Source organism: Cydia pomonella, chromosome 1 (assembly GCF_033807575.1).
Source record: "Cydia pomonella isolate Wapato2018A chromosome 1, ilCydPomo1, whole genome shotgun sequence".
Lineage (NCBI taxonomy): Eukaryota > Metazoa > Arthropoda > Insecta > Lepidoptera > Tortricidae > Cydia > Cydia pomonella.
Window position 1 is genome coordinate 1,546,134 of NC_084703.1, and position 24,649 is coordinate 1,570,782.

Sequence of the window (24,649 nt, forward strand, 5' to 3'; positions counted from 1 at the left end):
TACGTCACTTGACATTATTAGCGATAAAAGTGCAAAAAAACCTCTAAACAAAAGCGGCCCATTTTCTTAATGTATCAAAATATTATCTTCCAGGAATGCCTCTCCGACATATCCCTAGCCCTGTCGCACGGGTACCCGCGCGAGCAGCGTCATAAGCTGCTGCTCCGGCGCGCCGACTGCCACGCGGAGCTCCGGGCCCGGACTGAAGCCCTGGCGGCGCTGGATGAAGCGAGGGCCCATGCGGCGGAGCTAAGACTGTCTCCGGCGAGTACTGGTGAGCATAGACTGTTTAAAGTGACTCTTAGACTCCCGGACAAAATGAAGATACTGAACGGTTTCACCAAACAATCATATAGTCATAATTCTCTAATAAATCAGGTACTAAGGTAATAAATTAAGAGTTTAAAAAACACTAGAAAAACACGCTTTTATAGATGCACGTAAAAAAAACCTGATCGTGTTCAAAGTCCATTACGTGACCTTTCTCACAAGTTCAAACACGACTATGATACGATATTCCATCATGGAAGCCTCATCAAGTCCATCCATCAAACCATCATCATCAAGTGCCTATCTTGCGGCTTCATCATCAGACCTTGAAACCTAACCGTGGTCAAAGTTCATTACAAGACTTTTCTAACAAATCCAAACACAGCTATGATACGATGTTCTATCATGAAGTTCCAGTTCATATCTTCTGGCTCCACCTTCAGGTCAGTTCGACAATACCATATTATTGTATTGTCATCAGAACTACATACAGCTGCCAATTTTCATGACGCTACGATCCTTGGAAGATGGTTAAATTAGTTACCTTAGATTCCATTACAAAGTTAGTTACATACAGGTCGACCTAATAAAAGCGTGTTAAATTAGTATAGTAGACACACCGACGTGGTAGCGGAATCGTTGCGGATTGCGCACGGTACCGTGCAACTCGGAATGCACAGAACGTTATGAGCTATGCCACACTGCCGAGGCGCAGCGCCGCGTTCAATCCGCCCTCGATCCGACCGAATGCGGAACCGACGGGCGGAAGCGGCGCGGGCACCCGCTCGGCGGTCACATTGAGCGCGGATCAGAGGCGGAGCGGTTGTGCGGAACGAAGTAAATAACAATATGATTGAGTGTGTTAGACAATATTCATGTATATATGATTTAAGACACAAATATTACAGAAATACGGTCTACAAATTGAGATTACCTACGACTTACAACGCTGTTGCATTGCAACGCGGGTCCGCGATCAAAACGCATTCAATCCGCCGACCGCGCTCAATGTGACCGTTACCGTCTTTCTACCGCTCCGGAAAGCTTCCTCGTCGGTGTGTCGCCGTCGGAGCTTTACTCGGATTTAAGAGCAGTTTAATGTGATCGGTCATAGATAGTCATCATGCTATAGTATAGCAAATGAGACAAAAACAATGATTTCTTTGAAACCATTAATTTTCGCTGAATATACATGGGATGCGTGTCAAATTGGTAATTCTTAAGGTGCTTTATCATTTAACTGAACGCGACACTTAATATTCTTTTTCACAGCGGAGTTCGAGCGGCTAGTAAAAATAATGGAAAACAAAATGGCCGCCCAACAAGAAGCTGAAGTGAAGAAAGAGGAGCCTTTGCCCGAGCTGTACATGGGCGAGAACCCCAACTTTGTGTCCGCGTCTAATGCTATAGAGTTAAGGTACTGCTGTAGTGTACTTTGTTTCCGCATCTAATACAATGGAGTTAAGGTACTGTTTTAGTATATTTATACTTTTATTGTACTTAGGTCTGATTTTTCAAACATCGGTTAAAAATAACACTCTCTTTTTCTTTTTGCTTGTGAAAGAAAAGGAACGTGTTATCTTTATCTGATATTTGATAAATCCGATCTTAATTGAATTTAGTTCGTGATTTTTTAATTACTGTAATGAATTTACAGTACAATAGAAGTACCCTAAGAGAGAAAACTACGCTTAAGAGGCTGTCAATACCTAAAGCGCGCACACTGTCTATTTGTATCGGAGTAAATGAGATAGCACTGTCGCATGTTACTGGGCCTGGGCAAGGGAATAATAAGAAAAATATTTAAATAAAAAAAGTGGATTATTAGTGTAATATTTTACTCAACCACGGTTTAGATATAAATGTTTTGAAATTGTGATTATAATTGCAGACCCATAAGTCTAAACAATAAAGACATAAAACCGTTTAATTGTGATTTTAAGACCAATCTTTGCAATTATTTTCTATCGAGCCGATTTCGTTCAATCATGTATCGAGTACAACCACGGTCTTTGAAATATAATTAATATGACCATATATTTTTCTTACTTGACTAAAACAAATAGTCTTTCTTAAAAAACTGTTTAAGTAACATCAATTTCAAGGACATTGGGTGTTGACAGCCTCTTAAGGGACTCCCTAACGCCAATGACCTTCGATCTGAATCCCTTAGTTTTCTAATGTTTTTTGAAGCTTATCATATTAACAGCAACGGCTTTAAGCAATATAGTATACCATATTTACTTCAAAGTTCATTGTCTTCGAGATATTTGACATGTATGTGTATATTTATATGTGTATTCAAAACGTGCATTTCATTAATTTCAGTGATTGTACACTATTGTTTGTGTTTGTCATTCATTCACCGTTACTTCTGTTTTACTCATTTCCTCAAAGGTTAACTGGAAGAGATCCCATACAGGGATAAGTTCGCCTTTGTTGTATTTAATTTACTCTGTAACTGTGTTTTTCGTGTTTTTATTTCTATGTACAATAAAGTATATACATACATACATACATACAAAGTTGAACGATTTTAGACCATATAACTGGTTTTCTGATCATACATTTTGTGTTAATTAGTTTAAAATTAAAATCTCTGACCACTTTTTAGAGACGTCAAAGACGAACCCAGATGTGTAGATTTCGAGTAACGGAGAAAGTGTTCTTTTAGACAATGTTAAAAAAAAAAAAAAACAATAAGTGTTAATTCCTTTCAAAATCCGGCAGACCAGAATGGAGATAAAAGATTGAATAACCCATAGCCTTTTGTCTTATAATTCTATCTATAGTGTAAATAAAGGAGTAACGACTCAAAATTTGACAAAAACCGCGGGGAGCTCCTTAAAATAGTTTCACTACACAAAAATTTCAATAGTTTTTTGTTTTGAGTGGTCAAGTATACAAAAAAAGCAGTACCTAGTCTTTTTTGTTTCCAAATATTAAAAAAAAAGATAGGTATGTTTATTTTTTTCTCTTTTCAAGCAGGCATATTACAATGCGCTCATGGACGTCAAATAAAGCTACACCGGCTCTAACCCTACACCTCTGACCCGAGATTTAAATCCCCCCTAAATTGTATAGTTTTTAGTTCTGCTGGAGCATAATATTTGGTTTTGACTTATATAACCAAAACCAATAGGGTTGTTTCCATCTACAAATCTTAGGGCAGAATTGTATCCCAATAAATTCTTTTGGATTATAAAAACATGTTAAACTACTTTTAGGGCACCTGTAATGTCCATATTTTTGTAAATATTGAATTTAAAATATCTTTTGGCACACGTCACGTGACCAAACTCGAAACGTCTTTGAAGATTCTGATGACGTCACAACTCTCGAATTGACACCGTTGACAGTTAGGCGATAAACAACAAATGACAAATGTCAGTTGACAGTTCGTATCTTCTACGTGTGTATGTAGTTATGTGTCAAACCGTAAACTGTGACGTCACACAATTTTCAAAGAGCGTTTTGGGCGCGAAAGCATCTGTCAAAATATATTTTGTTAATTTAACATATTTAAAGCCGTTTTTAGTATAAAAGTTAAATTTTAGGGCAACTTTTAGTTAATGTAGAATCGTAATACAAGCGTTTCAAAAAATTGGAAACAACGCTATTCCCGGCGTAGTTTTGAGCTTTAATCAAATGTTCTTATCTTAGTATAATATACATATTTGATCTTAACTAAGATTGTAAAATTTCCATTTCAGGCAAAACGAAACCGTAGGGCGGCACGTTGTGACGACCGCGCCAACACGTCGAGGCGACGCGCTGTTCTCGGAGGAGCCTTACGCGTGGGTGGCGCTGCCCTCGCCGGAGCCCGTCTGCGAGGGCTGCGGGGGCGCGGGCGCCAACCCTGTGCCGTGAGTACGGAAACTTTCAGTATCCCCTAATGGGCAACCATCGGAGCGACGTGCGAATCTATTTCGCATACCTAAGTGCAGTGACGTCTGAAAATAACGGTACGTGAAATGTGCCAAAAATATGTATACACTACCTTATGGGCAATAAAGTGGTGTATACATATTTTTGGCACTTTTTTCGTATCGATATTTTCAGACGTGACCGTAAGCTTGGGGCATGCTGAAAAGTTTTTAGATTGTCAAAGCGGTATTAATTAGGTAACATTTTTTGCAAGGTTTATATATACAGAAGCGGTGGTGGCCTTGTGGATGTGACGTCTGACTTCCAATCCGGAGGTCGCGGGTTCGAAATCTGGCTCGTACCAATGAGTTTTTCGGAACTAATGTACTTACGGTATATCATTTGATATTCACTCCGTACATCCGCGAAGATATTCAAAGGTGCATGTGAAGTCCCCAACCCGCATTAGGCCAGCGCGGGGACTATAGCCCGAGCCCTCTCGAACATGAGAGGAGGCCTGTGCCCAGCAGTGGGACGTATATAGGTATATGGTATTTCTAACCTATGTACAAAGTCTCGTTCCAAACGACACAGTATTACCGGAGATATTACTGATTTACGATGTAATACTTCGGAACAGGCTGTATACACACACACACACACACACACACACTATATACACACATACACGGTAAATAATGAGAATATACAGATGATTACTATAACTAGCTTATATCTAAAATAGGCCCTTGAGGCATTGTACCAAGGATGCTGGCGGCATTTCCTCGTTGTATCGCAATACTGATACGTTGTGCGAGGAAGCCGCCAGCTCTTCGGTCACCAGTTACGTCAACCAGACGTAATAATGAGTATGTCATGTCACCAGTGTCACGTTATAATTTTATCGTCGTTGTGAACTACTAATACAGTATACTCCTATTTATTGATGATTTGAATTAATTTAACTTTAAATACATATCTTTTTAATGTTTATCTAATCAAATGATTTACTATATTGGAACATTCCTAAGAAGGAACAGTCGAGTGCAAAAATAAGTATCGAATAAATCGTCTCATAAATATGGTACTACGCTCTCATTACACTGGAATAAGATGCTATGGGACATATTTTTGAGTAAGATGTGTACACCGATATTTTTACACTTGACTGTACTACTCGGGATCTCGGTCGATGTCCAGAGAGTAGACACACGTTGTATAATATAAAGACCGATCTGGCCTAGTGGGTAGTGACCCTGCCTATGAAGCCGATGGTTCCAGGTTCAAATCCTGGTAAGGGCATTTATTTGTGTGATGAGCATGGATATTTGTTCCTGAGTCATGGGTGTTTTCTATGTATTTAAGTATTTATAGATATTTATATATTATATATATCGTTGTCTAAGTACCCTCAACACAAGCCTTATTGAGCTTACTGTAGGACTTCGTCAATGTGTGTAACAATGTCCTATAAAAAAAAAAAGGATGAGGATAGTAAAGGAGGGCGCTGATAATCAAAATCAAAATTACAATAAATATCAAAATTCAAAAAGCATTAATTTCGTTAAATAGTACAACACACTCGCATGGTGACTTCCTAGTAAGTATGAATAATACCTGGGACAGAAAGCCCCGCTCTTTCACAGTTATCTAGTACAATTGTATAGATTACTTTTGCCAGCTCTTAAGAATTACTTAAAAAAGTCATTGATATTGAAGGCTTATTACAGAGTCGAGGATTACTTGACAGACAAACATGCATGGTCCAACCCAGAAACTGTAAAAACAAGTAGCAATTAAAATCATTGTACTATGTGTATATGTTAAATCATTGTATAGGTGACACAGCTCAGGTAAGAAAGCATAACAAATATTTTTTGTATGTATAGCAATCTGTCAGACTTATATAATGTATATTATCATCTTTATTAATATTATTTTTCTTTTCCTTTAGTAAGAGTTCGATATGTTTTCTGAAAGAGCTACGTATTTGTATAGTTGGATATGACATATATATATATAAATTCTAAGAATAAAAAGTGCCTCGAAAAATCAAGTAAAATGTATACTCAAATAGATGGCGATATACCTTTGGCCTATACTCGAGTAGATGGCGCCACTGATTGATATTTATCACATATCAGTGAAAGAACATGGGTCTGATAGCCATATGTCATTCTAAGAAGTCCTGAGTCGAAAGATGGCAGTAAATGCAGTTGACTACAAAATTTACTTTTACAATACGCCTCCATACTTAATTCTCTTTGGTATTACTTCTGAACTTTTTCGTGGACTATATACATATACATACATTTTTTAAATAAAATTCTTGTTATTTCCAGGTGCGTCACATGTTCCCGAGCTACATACTGCTCAGTGGACTGCCGGGTCTCAGCGACCCACCACCGCTGGGAGTGCCCCGGGGCCACGTTCAATCTCTACCCCACTATTGGCATCGCCCATCTAGCCCTCAGGTTAGTCTCCCTCTCGTCAATACATGTACGGACAAGTACGAATGAAATAGACATCATTCTGATCACAATGTTAGTTTGAGTTGGTCTCTCAGGTTAGTGACAGTATATACTGCTCCGTGGACTGCCGGGTCTCAGCGACCCACCACCGCTGGGAGTGCCCCGGGGCATTAATTGGTAAGTATTTTAGTAGTAAAAAAATGTTGTATAAAAACATAAACGTTGTCACCCGTTTTGATGATTGGTATTTTTTTACAGTCGACTACAGCGTATCGAAATCAATATTACAGTTGAGCTGGGAGCCCATTAAAAAATTACGCAATTATAATTTGGTATACGAAATCTTGACATTACAGTCGACAAGTTGAAAAATATCATAGCTACTTTATTAGATCATATAATAAAATGCAAGATATGTTATCCCCATTGCAGAGTCCTCTTAGTAGGCGCGGAGGACGGCTTCCCCCCACTTCCCCCCTCAGATAACCCCCGGACCGCTATGGAGCTTTTTCAGGTAAATATGTTCTAAAAACGTTACAATGTAAAGTAAGGACGCGAAGCACAAAGTATTTAGTACATTGGACCCGCGATTTGCTATCTCTATCGCACATATAGCTGTCCCGTCATCATGTGCACTGTGCGAGCGGGACAGCATTTATAGGTCTCTGGGGAGCTACAGGATAATTATATTAATGTAATTTATACATACATTAAAAATGTGTATAAATATATAACAATCATTTATTTCAGACCTTGGTCTATAGAGTGTTAGTTTGAACTTAATTTCTTAAGCACTTTAAAATTATATTATTCTTCTTCCTCTCGTTGTCCCGCCATTTTTCCACGGCTCATGGGAGCCAGGGGTCCGCTTGACAACTAATCCCAAGATTTGGCGTAGACACTAATTTTTACGAAAGCGACTGCCATCTAACCTTCCAACCCAGAGGGTAAACTAGCCCTTGTTGGGATTAGTCCGGTTTCCTCACGATGTTTTCCTTCACCGAAAAGCGACTGGTAAATAACAAATGATATTTCGTACATAAGTTCCGAAAAAGTCAGCGAGCCGGGGTTTGAACCCGCGACCTCCGTATTGCAAGTCGCACGCTCTTACCGCTAAGCCACCAGCCCTTGTAATTATATTATATGTCATAATTAATCTAACTTAAAATTAAATTAATTATTCTAATGTTTAACTCTAGCCAGGCACATACACCAGTAATAACTACATACATACATATGTATCAGTATAGAAAGTTGCCATAAAAAAAACTGACAAATCGAACGTTTCAGGGCTATGCTCACGTGAAAGTGCCGCTGTACGCGCGCCAGACGCATCCCTTCCACAGGATGTTTGGGCTGCTCAACAATTTCGATAAAATGAACAACACAGACTACATACAGTATGCGCTGGTAAGATATTACTATACACGGTATAACATGAGAACGAAAGCTTTTAACAGTATATTCCTGATCGCATTTAGAGACTTAAGTGTCATAAAGACTTCTGGATTTCGCCTAGTTTCAGAGTTAATACCAATTTAAAAAAAAGATATCTTTTTTTTTTATACTACGTCGGTGGCAAACAAGCATACGGCCCGCCTGATGGTAAGCAGTCTCCGTAGCCTATGTACGCCTGCAACTCCAGAGGAGTTACATGCTCGTTGCCAACTCTAAACCCGCCCCCCTCGTTGAACTCTGGCAACCTTACTCATCGGCAGGAACACAACACTATGAGTAGGGTCTAGTGTTATTTGGCTGCTGTTTTCTGTAAGGTGGAGGTACTTCCCCAGTTGGGCTCTGCTCTAGATCTGGAATGACATCCGCTGTGCTGTGCCCTACCACACAGAGCCAGATGACATTCACAATGCCCATACCTCTCTTTTGGACGTAGTTTAAGGACGTACCCGGGTCCAAAATATCCGGGTTTTATTGTAACTTGGTGGCGATGATGAGGTGTAATCTTATTGATAATGTCCTTATTGATAGACTATGTCAAAAAGTGACAAGTAATCTTTGCAAAAACTAGGTTTCATAAAAAAAAAATTCGTAATAATTCAATTTTTCAGTGCCAGATTTACCATAAGATTAAGTTTTTATGTACAAAAAATTTTCTTTGCCGAAATTTACTTAAACTCATATACTAGTAACATTATTAGGGTTCCGTAGCCAAATGGCAAAAAACGGAACCCTTATAGATTCGTCATGTCCGTCTGTCTGTCCGTCATGTCGTGTTATGTCACAGCCACTTTTTTCCTTGGTTTGGCCTCAGAAGAGTGTGGTTACAATCTTTCGGGTTCCTCGTGTTGCACCGTGTATTATTTCAAACTATATAGTACAATCAGCAACAAAAGTAATATTTAAAATAAGCCTTTTAATATGAGCTTTTATCGCTGACTGTACTTTTTTTAAAACGAATACACATCGAGACGATTCTAAATGCCAACAAAAACATGACTTGTAAAAAAAAACAATTCTCGAAACTCAGTTTTTTTAATACCATGACGGTGGCGAACAAGCATACGGCCCGCCTGGTGGTAAGCAGTCACCGCAGCCTATGGACGCCTGTGTTTGTAAACAGTAGTGAGATCCATGTAATATCTAGTCGGTTAATTTATTCAGTCTTACTTAAGGGACCCTCTGTCTTAAGTTATTACGTAATTAGTTAACCTATTAACATCTTATAGTGACCATATCATTAAATAATAATATATATAATTCAGCCTATATACGTCCCACTGCTGAACACAGGCCTCTCATGCGCGAGAGGGCTCGGGCTATAGTCCCCACGCTGGCCCAATGCGGATTGGGGACTTCACATACACCTTTGAATTTCTTCGCAGATGTATGCAGGTTTCCTCACGATGTTTTCCTTCACCGAAAAGCTAGTGGCAAATATCAAATGACATTTCGTACATAAGTTCCGAAAAACTCATTGGTACGAGCCAGGATTTGAACCCGCGACCTCCGGATTGAAAGTCGGACGTCATATCCACTCGGCCACCACCGCTTCTTATCATTATTAATAATAATCTCTTATTTAACTAAATAGATTGACTTGCAGTTTTTTTTTTGTTTAAGACGAAAGTAGAGGACTCGCTTGAAATCGCCATCTCATACAAACGTAGTCCTCATTTACCTCTCTGGAAATTAACATTATTAAAAATATTTTGATACAATTTGTTGTTTAAGCCCATACGTTTGATTTTTCGAATTTTTAATTATTATAAAAGTTAGGAGCATTTATTTATTTATTTAAACTTTATTGCACAATACATGAAGAGTACAAATGGCGGACTTAATGCCAGAAGGCATTCTCTACCAGTCAACCATGAGCCAAACCGAAAGATCCTAATTGGTGCAGGGTCAGAATACAGAGTAAAATGACAAAAAAAAAATATCACAAAATTATATAAAATTATACGTACATAAATAATATGATACATAAATATAAATACATACATATATAAATTATATACCTTTGAACCTTGTCAAACAGATGCTTGCGCAACATGCGCTTGAAGGAGAATTTGTTCTGGGCTTGTCTCATAGAGAGAGGAAGATCATTCCACAGCCGGATTGCCATTTAAGAGGCCGTTATCGATTTTAGTCGCAACAATGTCAAATTGATAGATTTAGTCTATGAAATTGGACACCTTTTCTTAACTATTAGAAATAACAAGTTTTTATTAGCACGTCTTGTTATCTTTAATTTCAATAAATATTTTTTTTGAAATCAGTCTTACTTAATTAGTAATGTTTTTTTTTCTGATGGACGTTTAGGTAAACGCGCGTAAAGCACTGATATTGTCGATCTTATTTGTAAATTTCGTAAAGTTGACAAGTTGTTGAAATGGTAATTTTGTATTGCACATATCCTGTACTTCAACTTTAATAAACTACATTTTTGTTAGGATTTGAAGTAGTATAAATGATGTTAGACTAAAACAATTTTCTCCAGAAATTACTGCAAAACCAGTAACTATTTCTCTGAAAATAGACTTAATTTCAACGTAATTTTGATACTTAAACAATCTACAACATTTGCTGAAACTGTTCTTATACTCTTCTTCTTCTTCCTCGCGTTGTCCCGGCATATTGCCACGGCTCATGGGAGCCTGGGGTCCGCTTGACAACTAATCCCAAGATTTGGCATAGGCACTAGTTTTTACGAAAGCGACTGCCATCTGACCTTCCAACCCAGAGGGTAAACTAGGCCTTGTTGGGATTAGTCCGGTTTCCTCACGATGTTTTCCTTCACCGAAAAGCGACTGGTAAATATCAAATGATATTTCGTACATAAGTTCCGAAAACTGAAACTGTTCTTTTACATCATTTTGTATAATTTACCACCTTCATTTTTTGATGAATTTTTAAGAATTCATTAAATAATGTCCCTTCTCGTCACATATTACCGGGGACGCACGCTTGCGACTTCATTATTAAAAGGCAAGATGAGAAGACGTGCTAATAGAAACCAATACTTGTTATTTAGATATTACCTAACAAAAGGTGTACTCGTACAATTTCAACGACTCAATCTATAAATGTTACATTTTTGCTCTAAAATCGTCACCGAGCTCTTAATTTTTTTTTTATGAAATCTGTTTTTCGTTCTTAATTTTTACAATAATTAAAAAATCGAATAAAATTATCGAACCTGCTCACCAAGCAGTAGAATCGTTCGCAAATGCGAAATATCTCATTTTTAATAACGGCATATTTTACATTTCAGACCGCCACTATGCTAACATTATATTTGGAGAATTACACGAAATTCTTCAGTTACCTGCCTTCCAGGGTAAGTTCACATCAACCCATCATGAAGAGCTTTCCTACACCAGGAGTCTGACACTGGCATTCTCTAACGTTTACGTAACGTACTTTTCTCAAACTTGTAATGAAATGTTCACATGACTTACTTCAAATTAGGTCCGGAAATACTACATATCAGGTGCGATGAGTGAAAATGATATGTAAAGGAATTTCATACAGCCTTACACACCTAGGCCTGTAAAGCAACCTTCTTTTGTTTTTAAACGTATTAAAAATTATGACGACCGGTTTGGCCTAGCGGGTAGTGACCCTGCCTACGAAGCTGATGGTCCCGGGTTCAAATCCTGGTAAGGGCATGTATTTGTGTGATGAGCACGGATATTTGTTCCTGAGTCATGGGTGTTTTCTATGTATTTAAGTATTTATAAATATTTATATTCAAAATTCAAAATTCAAAATTTTATTCTGCAAGTAGGCCTCAAGGGCTCTTTTACAAGTCAATACAACATTTACAGTAACATCATATAGTGACATGAAAAATACATAACAACATTTTATAAATACAACAGCCAATACCTGGGTAAACATTATGCTTGGAACAAGGTAAGTAACTTAATATAAATTTTATTTTCAGGTAAAATTTGTCTATTATAATAATCTTAAAATAAATAATTACTACAATACAATAGAGATGTATAGTCTCTATGGTTAAAAACACATTAAATCTGGAGATGTAAAAGGTCCCCAATGTCAGAGTACTAATATTAATAAAATTTGGAGGTGTAAAGTCTCTCCAAGTGTCAAAATAAAATTTATACTAAATAAATAAACCGCGTCTGGACTGTTAAACTAGCAGTCTCATAAACTAATGCTACATTCTGTACATAACTAGTATGTACCAAGTCAAGTATATTATACAATATGACAGAGACGTATAGTCTCCACGGTTAATACATTAAGTTTGGAGATGTATAAGGTCCCCACGGTCTGAGAAAAATAATAATACACAATAATAAGATTTGGAGGTGTAAAGGTTCTCCAAATGTCAAAGAATAAAAAAAATAAAAAATTGTATGAAATACATATTTCACGTCAAGAGACTGTTAAGCTAACAATCTTAAAACTAGTTCTACAGAATACATAACTACTATGTATTTAATATGTCAATGTCATCATCAAAATAACTAAAACATAACAAACATTAATACATAAGGTTGAACAGCTAGAAACAACAGCGCCATATGCCTCTCCGGGACACTGCACGCAAAACTATTACAGCTTTTGAGACTGGATACTTGGCCATGATTCCGTGTCTCCCAAGTAGTCATCTATTTTATAGTATCCCTTTTTGAGAAGTGCATTTTTGACGTATTGCTTGAATGAAGTATAGGGCAGGTTCCATGCCTCTAAGGGTACTTTGTTATAAAATGTTACACAGTTTCCCATGAACGATTTTTTAACTTTCTGTAGACGAAACTTGGAGACTACTAACTTATGTTTATTTCGCGTATTATAACTATGGATATTAGACAGTTTCTTAAAGGACTTTATATTCTTATGCGTATACATTATCACATCTAGTATGTATTGTGAAGCTACTGTGAGAATATCTATTTCCTTGAATCGTTCTCTCAGTGAGTCACGAGAAGCCATGTTATAAATGGATCTGATTGCCCTCTTCTGAAGAACGAAGATGGTTTCTATGTCAGCTGCTTTGCCCCACACCAGTATGCCATAAGACATAATACTGTGAAAGTAACTGAAGTAAACTAGGCGAGCTGTCTCCACGTCAGTAAACTGCCTGATTCTTCTTACTGCATACGCGGCAGAGCTCAACCTTTTCGCCAGGGCAGATATGTGAGGGGCCCATTGCAGTTTACTATCTAAAGTAAGGCCCAGAAAAACCGTATTCTCGACAAGGTCCAGCGTTTCGCCATTTAATGTGATGATAGTTTCAGATTTTCTTACATTCGGCAGCGAAAATTTGACACATTTCGTCTTTTTCGCATTAAGAAGTAAGTTATTTGCTGTGAACCATTCTAGTACCTTTTCCAAAGTTTCATTGACTTGGCTATAATCGCTCAGTTTCCTGTCAACTTTGAAAATTAGTGAGGTGTCATCAGCAAATAAGACTATCTCACATTTATGTTTTACAAGGTTCGGCAGATCATTTATATATACAAGGAAGAGAAAAGGACCCAAAATTGAACCCTGTGGAACTCCGAGCTTTACAGTCATTCCAGTAGACTCCGTTCCATTTACAACCACTTTCTGGGTTCTTTGGTTTAAGTAAGACTTAACAAGGCTTAGAGCTTCCGTTGACAGACCGTAGTGCTTCAGCTTGTGTAGAAGTGTGTCATGCTCCACGCAATCAAATGCTTTGGACAGATCGCAGAAGACACCTATAGCATCTAGCGAGTGTTCCCAGGCGTCGTATATGTGCTTGATTAGTACAGAGGCGGCATCAGTCGTCGAACGACCTCTTGTAAAACCAAATTGCTGATCTTGAAGTAGTTCATTCGAGTTGAAATGTCGAAGCAATTGGTTTAATACAATTTTTTCAAACACTTTACTGAGAACAGGAAGTATTGAAATAGGTCTAAAATTTCCAAGGTCATCTTTGCTGCCCGCTTTAAATAGAGGAATGACCTTACTGTACTTCATCAGATCGGGAAATACACATTCTCTAACACAAGCATTAAATATATCGGCCAAATACGGTGCCACTACGTCGATTACAGATTGCATGACTTTCACAGAGATCCCCCAAAGGTCCTCAGTATTCTTAAATTTCAAGGACTTGAACGTTTTAATGATTTCATGGGGGTCAGTATATTGGAAGTATAATTCCATGCTGCATTTCTTGACATTGTTTGTATCCAAGTAAACACCAGCCTTTGCTACAGAGGAGTTCAAGTTCCGTGTAGCATCTGTGGCTATGTTGGTGAAAAAGTGTTGAAAGGCGCCAGCAACATCCAGGTCTGCAGACAATATTCGGTCTTGAACTTTCAGTCTGTAGTGGCCATCACGGGGTTTCGTTTTTCGTTTCAGTGTTTATTACAGTCCAAGTAGCTTTTACTTTATTGTCAGCTGACCTGACTTTCTGACCTATAAAGGCAGACTTAGCCGCGGCGCAGACTTTCTTAAACACTTTTGAATATTTTCTTACATATTCTGCAAAATTCTCGTCATGGTTAATGCTCCTCATTTCATACAGGTCATACAATCTATTCCTACTCTTATGGATGCCCACTGTGGCCCATTCACTAAACCTTGTTTTCAGTGATCCTTGCTTTAGAGTCTTTGTTTTAAAAATATTCTTGTGGACGTCATGTATCACATTCGACAGTTCCTTGTATAGTGTATCAGGATCTTGCTCACCTGTAACCAGTGCTGGTACCTTGGATATAACACCTTCTCTAAACCTTTCCATTCGACTGGCAGTGATGGGTCTATATGTAAATGATTGCTGTTGTCTTATAACATTGACTTGGAAATAGGCTTTTTGACCACAGTGATCAGAGTTGAAACAGCTAAAGATCTCTTTTTTTATAACTTCACAATTATAGAATACATTGTCCAAACATGTCGCCGTGCTAGCTGTAATCCTTGTGGGCTCGTTGAATAGCGGAAACAAGTCAAAAGACTGATAAAGGTTTAGAAGTCTTACAGTGTGTGCATGTGTGGGATCTAATATATTAACATTAAAGTCCCCACAAACTATTATCTTCTTACTGCTAACAAAGACTCGTTTCAACGCATCTTCCATCACGGACTCAAACTGGCTAAAATCCGACGAAGGTGGTCTATAGACACATATTATAATGTGACTCTCCATTTCCACACATGATATTTCTATAGTTCGCTCGATAGAAAGTTTGACTATGTCGTTTCTTTCCTTGCATTTAAATTTTCTTTTCACTATAATCAATGAGCCCCCGTGGATGGCCGACTTTCTACTGAACGAGCTAACTATATCATAATTATAAATATTGAGTAATAACAATTCATATTCCTTGAGCCAGTGTTCCGTAATACACATAATATCTACATCTAGAGATTCTAAGAACAGACCCACCTCTAATTCCTTGCTGGAGAAGCCCTGTAGGTTTTGGTGGACTAACATGATCTCGCGGGGCTTCTCCGCTGTCCCAGCAGTCAGTTTAAATGCTGTGGGCGCCCCCCGGGAGAGGCTGCGCTCGCGCCTGCGCTCGTGGCGCTGCTGGCGCTGTTGCCACTGGCTGCAGAGTCAAAAAGCCCAGGTTCAATGTTGTAAGCAAGCAATTTGGCTGTTGTAACTTTACAGTTTCTCGGTACATACAAATATTGATCATACAATGTGACATTATAAAAGTTTCTTTTGTACATTTGGTTGATATCCATAAAATGGTAGTTACTGTTGTAACATGTCACAGTGTACAGCATGGAATTTAATTCGGACACTCTAATATTATGTTCACGAGATACTGAATTGGAATACGGAAAGGCACACAAAATAATTTTATAAATTCCACGCTGCTCAATATCTGACAGTGTTTGCATAAGGGGTCCTAGGTGGGATTTCCTTACGCCAACACTATCGCCCAAATGTACAAATAGATATATTATATATATCGTTGTCTAAGTACCCTCAACACAAGCCTTATTGAGCTTATTGTGGGACTTAGTCAATTTGTGTTAAAATGTCCTATAATATTTATTTATTATTTATAAAAATAAATTATTTCACCCCATGCACGAAATAAAGCACCTGAACATTAATAGAGAAACGTAGATAGCAGTTATTTTTAGACATTATATCTATTTTATAATTAGAATAGAACTATAAAGAGTAGGTAACTTGACCGTGACGTCATTTGCTAGTATTTCATATAAATTCCATAGTGAAAAATCGGCCAAGTGCGAGTCGGACTCGCTCATGAAGGGTTCCGTACCATTTATGACGTATTAAAAAAAACTACTTACTAGATCTGGTTCAAACCAATTTTCGGTGGAAGTTTGCATGGTAATGTATATCATATATTTTTTTTTGATTTTTCATTCTGTTATTTTAGAAGTTACGGGGGGGGGGGGGACACATTTTACCACTTTGGAATTGTCTCTCGCGCAAACTACTCAGTTTAGAAAAAAAATGATATTAGAAACCTCAATATCATTTTTAAAGACCTATCCATAGATACCCCACACGTATGGGTTTGATGAAAAAAGATTTTTTGAGTATCAGTTCTAAGTATGGGGAACCGCCAAAATTTATTGTTTTTTTTTTCTATTTTTGTGTAAACATCCTAATGCGGTTCATAGAATACATCTACTTACCAAGTTTGAACAGTATAGCTGGGAGAATCAACTTTTTTGCGTCACTCGTTGCCATGGTTACGATTAGTTGTCCAGGGGACAAAAGTTCATTGAAATACTGATTTTATGGTACTTAAATGTATTAAACTTGCGTTTTTGTGGTCGTTATAACCAATGTCCATAATGGGCCCCGTACTAAGCATGTTAATAGAACGGCATACAACGTCTCTTCAAACAAACTGTGCCACTGTTGTCCCTTGGACAACGGGACAGGATAACAAAACAAAAAAAGTTGATTCACCCAGCTCTTATAGTTTCGGAAAAAAGTGGCTGTGACATAAACGGGCAGACAGACGGACATGACGAATCTATAAGGGTTCCGTTTTTTGCCATTTGGCTACGGAACCCTAAAAATCGTTTTGACAGTTAAAAAAAAAGAAACTGATTTGATTAGCAGTCCGCTAGCTGGACAGTTGAAATTTTCACACTTGATGTATTCCTGTTGGCGCTATAACATATCTTCTTGTCTTGGTCCTAGGTCAATCCGCGTAAAATTGTCCCCAAATATTTATTTGTCGCGTCTTAATCTTTGATTAATGTATTTGAGAAAAACTGATAAACAGTGATCGGTTATTTGGATTCGCCCTCGCGGGATATCAAGTAGAAAAGTTAATATAGATACGACAGTTTCCCGCGATACCGAACAAACCGTACAAAAATAAAACAATTTAAAATATATCTAAGGATTTTTTTACTCTTACATGGCAACCAGTTGAGGCAAAAACTTCTATTCTTTTCCTAATCTCAACATTTTATTTACAGCAAAATATATTAAAACCTCCACAAAGTATTAGCTTATATATCTGTCATGATGGAAAAAATACTTCAAAACACACATTCACTTCACATTGACATTTCATTATTTTCTCTGGATTTCAGTTCTAATTATTTTTGGTGAGCAATAAAACCATTTGACATTGTGGACATTGTTTTTCTCAAACTACCTCTCAGTTGAAAGAAGTGTAATTCACTTTTTGATAACGAACTCATTTATTCAAACAATTAACCCGTAGTAACCATATATTAGCTGATAGACACGCGTACTTACTCGCCGAACTTTTATCCAAACGGTACAAAATGTGCCGCTTTGGAGGCAGCAAATGAGCTGTCAGTATAAACACTTGTGCTCATTTGTTCGATTTAGACAAAAGAACGGAGAGTAAGTACTCGTCTATCAGCTACTTAGATGTTTTAAAGTGTAATAAAATAAACACATTGTATTTTTTTGCCTTTTCTAACAACATAAAGCCCGGATTCCCGGGGCATATCCATACTAACATAATGATTGAGGTCATTCACCCCATGTCGAATCCAAAAAACCGATCACTGCTGATAAACCATGAATGAACAAATACTGAGTGATAAGGGGGTGAATATTTTGTTGTAGGTGCCTTACCCATTGTCTCAAGGTCAACTGCGCCTGTTCGCAGCAGCCCTCCTCCTCCGGGCGATGGGCCAGCTGGTCTGCAACGGGCACGCGACCCTCAGCCTGGCCACGGTGGACCACGAGGACGGTAAGCATTATCATATCTCTCTCAAGGTCAACTATGCCCGTTCGCTCCTACGAGAGAAGGGCACGCGACCCTCAGCCTGGCCACGGTGGACCACGAGGACGGTAATCATTATCATATCTCTCAAGGTCAACTATGCCTGTTCGCTCCTACGAGAGAAGGGCACGCGACCCTCAGCCTGGCCACGGTGGACCACGAGGACGGTAATCATTATCATATCTCTCTCAAGGTCAACTATGCCTGTTCGCTCCTACGAGAGAAGGGCACGCGACCCTCAGCCTGGCCACGGTGGACCACGAGGACGGTAATCATTATCATATCTCTCTCAAGGTCAACTATGCCTGTTCGCTCCTACGAGAGAAGGGCACGCGACCCTCAGCCTGGCCACGGTGGACCACGAGGACGGTAATCATTATCATATCTCTCTCAAGGTCAACTATGCCCGTTCGCTCCTACGAGAGAAGGGCACGCGACCCTCAGCCTGGCCACGGTGGACCACGAGGACGGTAATCATTATCATATCTCTCTCAAGGTCAACTATGCCTGTTCGCTCCTACGAGAGAAGGGCACGCGACCCTCAGCCTGGCCACGGTGGACCACGAGGACGGTAATCATTATCATATCTCTCTCAAGGTCAACTATGCCTGTTCGCTCCTACGAGAGAAGGGCACGCGACCCTCAGCCTGGCCACGGTGGACCACGAGGACGGTAATCATTATCATATCTCTCTCTCAAGGTCAACTATGCCTGTTCGCTCCTACGAGAGAAGGGCACGCGACCCTCAGCCTGGCCAAGGTGGACCACCAGGACGTTAATCATCATCATACCACTCTCAAGGTCAACTGCGCCTGTTCATTATTGCACTATGCAAACAACAATAACTAGTAAGTGCGTGTGAATGCCAGAAACAGAAACATTTTTTTATTCCAATCCCTGTTTGCGTAACTATTTTTTTTTCTCTTTCGTACAACACATGTTACACTACACTAACAACTTAAATAGTAAATAACTGAAATAAAAAAATTAACTCCCTTATTCATAAACGTGTACTAAAGTTACGATGCCGCTAATAATCGTTTGTCCCTTTCCGACGTATTGGTATGATGGAAAGGGACAAACGATTATTAGCGGCATCGTAATGTAGTACACGTTTATGAATAAGGGGGTAAATGTTTAACGTGATGCTTCGGAGACTAAGTAAGAAGTAATTCTTTTTTTTTCAGGACGGACAGTGAGCGAGCGAGAGGTCCGACGTGCGACAGCTATATACCCTTCGGCGGCCATGATGAATCACTCGTGCGACCCTAACATCATTAACACGTTGGTTTAAATTAGATAATTAGTACAGATGTAGTGCATAATCCTTTGCCATCGGCTCGGAAACGTTCGTTTTTAGGGTTCCGTAGTCAACTAGGAACCCTTATAGTTTCGCCACGTCCGTCTGTCTGTCTGTCCGAGGCTTTGCTCCGTGGTCGTTAGTGCTAGAAAGCTGAAATTTGGCATGGGTATATAAATCAATAAAGCCGACAAAGTCGTACAAAAAAACTAAAAAAAAATATTTATTTTAGGGTACCTCCCCTACACGTAAAGTGGGGGTGAATTTTTTTTTCGCTTCAACCCTAGAGTGTGGGGTATCGTTGGAAAGGTCTTTCAAAACTAATAGGGGTTTTCAAAAAACATTTTTTGATAACGTGAATATATTCGGAGATAATTGCTCCGAAAGAAAAAAAAAATGTGTCCCCCCCCCCCCTCTAACTTTTGAACCATAGATCCAAAATATATGAAAAAAATCGTGGAAGTAGAGCTTAAGAAAGACATTAAATGAAAACTATAGCGGACATGTTCAGTTTAGCTGTTTTTGAGTTATCGCAAAAAGTTTTTCCTTCATAGTAAAAAGACTTACTTTAATTAGGTACTGATTATGCAAATTTGCCTATTTGTTTAACTCGGGTGAAAGGTACCGTTTCATCCCTTGGTTAACAATTTACTATACTTTAAGCTCCAGTTTAGCTTATTGTGACTGAAGAGTAACTACGGAACCCTACACTGAGCGTGGCCCGACATGCTCTTGGCCGGTTTTTTGACATATACTTCAGTCAACCTCAGTACTTTTTGTACCGAGACTGACTGAAATAACATGACGTTCTACTAGAAGTAATTAAACTAGAAGGGTAGGCAACATGTCTGGCCTGCTTCACAAAGTCCAAGTATTGGATAGCTAATAAATAAATAATGCCGGATAAAATCACCTGCAAAACTTAGCTATTGAATTTATTTGGAGATTGTGAAACGCCAACGATGATTTTATTCGTCAGTTAAGTGGCAAGTAACTTGTAACAGGCCCTAAAATAAATTATAGAGTTGAGACAATGTAAATTAGAAACGATTTTTTACGATTTTCGATTAAATCTGAAAAGGCCATATTGGTGATGATTTCTATTTTTATTTTTAAGTAAACCTTTACAATTGGGTACTTGACACATGTTGAATATTATAACAAAATTTTGTTAAATGGATAGAAAATGAGCCATCCATTATAAAAAAGTGGGAGTTAAAAAATTATATTGAGATTATAAAAAAATACAAGGCTCCGAAGTCTTTCAAATAGAAAAGAAAATGGTACCATTCGATTTCTTACATTTTATTGAAAAATAAATTGTATGACAACTATACACATAAACGCAATATTTCAGGGTCAAAATGGCAATTTCGTTGATCTTCCATACATTTAGGACAGACTTATATGATGTGACGTCACATCACCTTATCATTTTGTTAGAGGCGTTTCAATCGTCGAGTGCGAGCGTCAGACTTTAACTCTCATTTCTGACCTTTGCGTTGCTTAAATGCCATGAGTCCTATATAGACATTTGATCCTCGGGAAAATCAAGATCGTTTGACATTATTTACAAAAAACTGTCAAGTAGCCAATTGGACGCGACTGAAACGAATTGACGCGAGCGGAATCGATCGGTCGATTAATTTGGTATTTTTTTAAATTTTTTCATGAATTTTGTGTTTTTTTCGTGAATTTGACCCACTTCCCGGTTTCTGATGAAGCTGAAAATTTGCATACATATGTAAGTCGGATGACAATGCAATATTATGGTACCATCGAGCTGATCTGATGGAGACAGGAGGTGTCCATGGGAACTCTGTGATAAAACAACGCAACCTAATTGTGTTTGGGGTTTTTAGAATAAGCTCGATGAGTATTAGTTGCCTGTGGAGAAAAGTACAAACAGCTACAAACGCTTGTACCAAAAATGAAATTTTTGCCTAAAACTTATTTTAATTTTAAATCTAAACTGCGTTGGTTCTCTCGTTATGTGACAAGATTCCTTTATTCCGCAGATTCTATCGGAATCGCCTGATCGTAGTGTGTGCACGTGAACTGCCAGCGAATACCGAGGTTAGTGGTCTACTCCCTAGGGAGTTATAGCTTTTTTTTTTAAATTATGTCACTTATTCACACAAACCAAGTAGCATAAATGAGTGTTACTTTTAAAACACTGACGTTTATAATTTAATATTTTTGTTTGTGTTTAAAGTTATTTAATTTGATTAATTTAACAGCCGTTTAACATATTTTTACATAATTTTCAATCGTGGCTGAATGCCGAGTAGGTCTGTGCCTTCGATGCCTCACCTGCCAAGAAATTACAAAATGGCGGACGAATGTTTGATATGTCACCGTATTTAAGAATTATTTCGCTTAAAATTTAGTATTTTCTTCGCAAGTGTGATGAAAATCATTGTATGTAACTCCGGGAGTAAGAATATTGCAAATTCGGGTCTTTAATTCCCTCCGGCCTGCGGCTGTCGGGATTTTTTTTTTTTTTTTTTTTTTTTTTTTTTTTTTTTTTTTTTTTTTTTATGGTAGAGGAGGCAAACGAGCAGACGGATCACCTGATGGTAAGCGATTACCGCCGCCCATAGACACCTGCAACACCAGGGGTTGTAAGTGCGTTGCCGGCCTTTGAGATGGGAGTACGCTCTTTTCTTGAAGGTTTGAAGAAATACCACCCTCGTATCCAAAATTTCACTTACTCGTTGCACAATGTACTATTTTTTTTATTTTTTTTTGTATTGCCCCAGGTATTCAACTGCTACGGGCCTGCGCGGTCCCGCGAGCCGGCCGCGCACCGCCGCGCTTCTCTACGAGCACAATACATGTTCACCTGCAACTGCGACGCGTGCACCGACCCCCAGGACGGGGTGGTACGTAGTCCATGTTTTTTTTTACCCTCCTGCCGCTAGAGGAAGCACTAGCGCAACCCGTAAATCCTAACGAAGTTCCAAATATAACCGACCTCATACACTTTTCATTATACAACCTGCATTCGTGTTAAATGTATGACTGCCGTGCATATTTATTAAAAGCTTTTATTTAACTTGCAATGTATGTATGCTTGTTCAGGTGGAATGTTGCAACTCAATTTTGAAGCAGATATCTTCAGCCGATTGAGCTGAAATTTTGTATACACGTTTAGTTTGGATGACAATGCATGATAAATTATGTGACCTCATTCTAAATCCAACATGGCGGACCATTCAAGATGGCCGAATAGTTATTTTTAATGCACTTCTACAATATGCGTATCAAATGAAAGGGATTGTTGACAGTAACTCGAAAAAATATGTGACGTTATTCTAAATCCAATATGGCGGACCATCCAAGATGGCGGAATAGTTATTTTTAATGCACTTCTACAATATGGGTATCAAATGAAAGGGATTGTTGACAGTAACTCGAAAAAATATGTGACGTTATTCTAAATCCAACATGGCGGACCATTCAAGATGGCGGAATAGTTATTTTTAATGCACTTCTGCAATATGGGTATCAAATGAAAGGGATTGTTGACAGTAACTCGAAAAAATATGTGACGTTATTCTAAATCCAATATGGCGGACCATTCAAGATGGCGGAATAGTTATTTTTAATGCACTTCTACAATATGGGTATCAAATGAAAGGGATTGTTGAGAGTAACTCAAAATAACTAACTTAGCAGATCAAGTTACTTAATTAAAGAGGTACTAGTTTGTTTATACAATTAAATCGCGCGACAAGCTTTTATGAACATATAAATTGTGTGTAGGTTATAAGTTGATAATTAAAATTTTAAAGGAAAATTTTATTTTCTTCTTTTTAGAGCATTTACATAAAAGATTTTGTTAAAAAAAATTACTTTTATTTTATACTATGTATCTTTAGTTATTTAAATAGAAGTAAACAAAATCTACCCTCAAATTGCTCCAAACCAATTTGGAAGTGATAAATGTTGTTATTATTAAGTATTAGTTTATGTAAGTATAGTGATAAGACCGCCTGTTGTTTACCTCTTCTTTACGTGTTGTATTATTTGTACTGTTTCTGTATTGAGGTGTGCAATAAAGAGTATTTGTATTGTATTGTATAATATTGACGTACATAACGAAATTTTGGACCCGGGTACGTTTTTAAACTACGTCCACAAGAGAGGTATGGGCATTGTGAATGTCATCTCGCTCTGTGTGGTAGGGCACAGCCAGCGGATGTCATTCCAGATCTAGAGCAGAGCCCAACTGGGGAAGTACCTCCACCTTACAGAAAACAGCAGCCAAATAACACTAGACCCTACTCATAGTGTTGTGTTCCTGCCGGTGAGTAAGGTTGCCAGAGCTCAAAAAGGGGCGGAAGGGGGTTAGGGTTGGCAACGCGCTCCTCCGGAGTTGCAGGCGTACATAGGCTACGGATACGGCTTACCATCAGGCGGACCGTATGCTTGTTTGCCACCGACGTAGTATTAAAAAAAAAACAAACATGATTCATAGTAAAAATAAAAACCGGCCAAGAGCATTTCGGGCCACGCTCAGTGTAGGGTTCCGTAGTTACTCTTCCGTCATAATAAGCTAAACTGGAGCTTAAAATATAGTAAATTGTTAACCAAGGGATGAAACGGTACTTTTCACCCGAGTTAAATAAATAGGCATATTTGCATAATCTACTCTCTAATTAAAGTAAGTCTTTTTACTATAAAGGGTAAACTTTTTGCGATAACTCAAAAACAGCTAAACTGAACATGTCCGCTATAGTTTTCATTTAATGTCTTTCATTTAAGCTCTACTTCCACGATTTTTTTCATATTTTTTGGACCTATGGTTCAAAAGTTAGAGGGGGGGGGGGTACATTTTTTTTTTTCTTTCGGAGCGATTAACTCCGAATATATTTACTTTATCAAAAAATGTTTGGTGAAGACCCCTATTAGCTTTGAAAGACCTTTCCAACGATACCCCACACTGTAGGGTTGAAGCGAAAAAAAAATTACACCCCCAATTTACGTGTAGGGGAGGTACCCTAAAAAAAATTAAATTTTTAGATTTTATTGTACGACTTTGTCGGCTTTATTGATTTATA

General features: G+C 38.2%; 1 protein-coding gene across 2 annotated transcripts in view; it reads left to right on the forward strand.

Annotated features, from left to right (window-relative positions):
• LOC133526114 (SET and MYND domain-containing protein 4-like) overlaps positions 1-24,649 on the forward strand; it is a 51,805-nt gene that overhangs the window by 12,617 nt on the left and 14,539 nt on the right. For both annotated transcript variants that reach the window (XM_061862602.1, XM_061862594.1), the window contains exons 3-13: positions 94-274; positions 1,543-1,687; positions 3,984-4,136; positions 6,480-6,611; positions 7,041-7,122; positions 7,899-8,018; positions 11,341-11,406; positions 18,124-18,250; positions 19,471-19,567; positions 21,602-21,659; positions 22,346-22,468. In XM_061862602.1, coding sequence (XP_061718586.1) covers positions 94-274; positions 1,543-1,687; positions 3,984-4,136; positions 6,480-6,611; positions 7,041-7,122; positions 7,899-8,018; positions 11,341-11,406; positions 18,124-18,250; positions 19,471-19,567; positions 21,602-21,659; positions 22,346-22,468 — 1,284 coding nt within the window. The remainder of the gene's footprint in view (positions 1-93; positions 275-1,542; positions 1,688-3,983; positions 4,137-6,479; positions 6,612-7,040; positions 7,123-7,898; positions 8,019-11,340; positions 11,407-18,123; positions 18,251-19,470; positions 19,568-21,601; positions 21,660-22,345; positions 22,469-24,649) is intronic.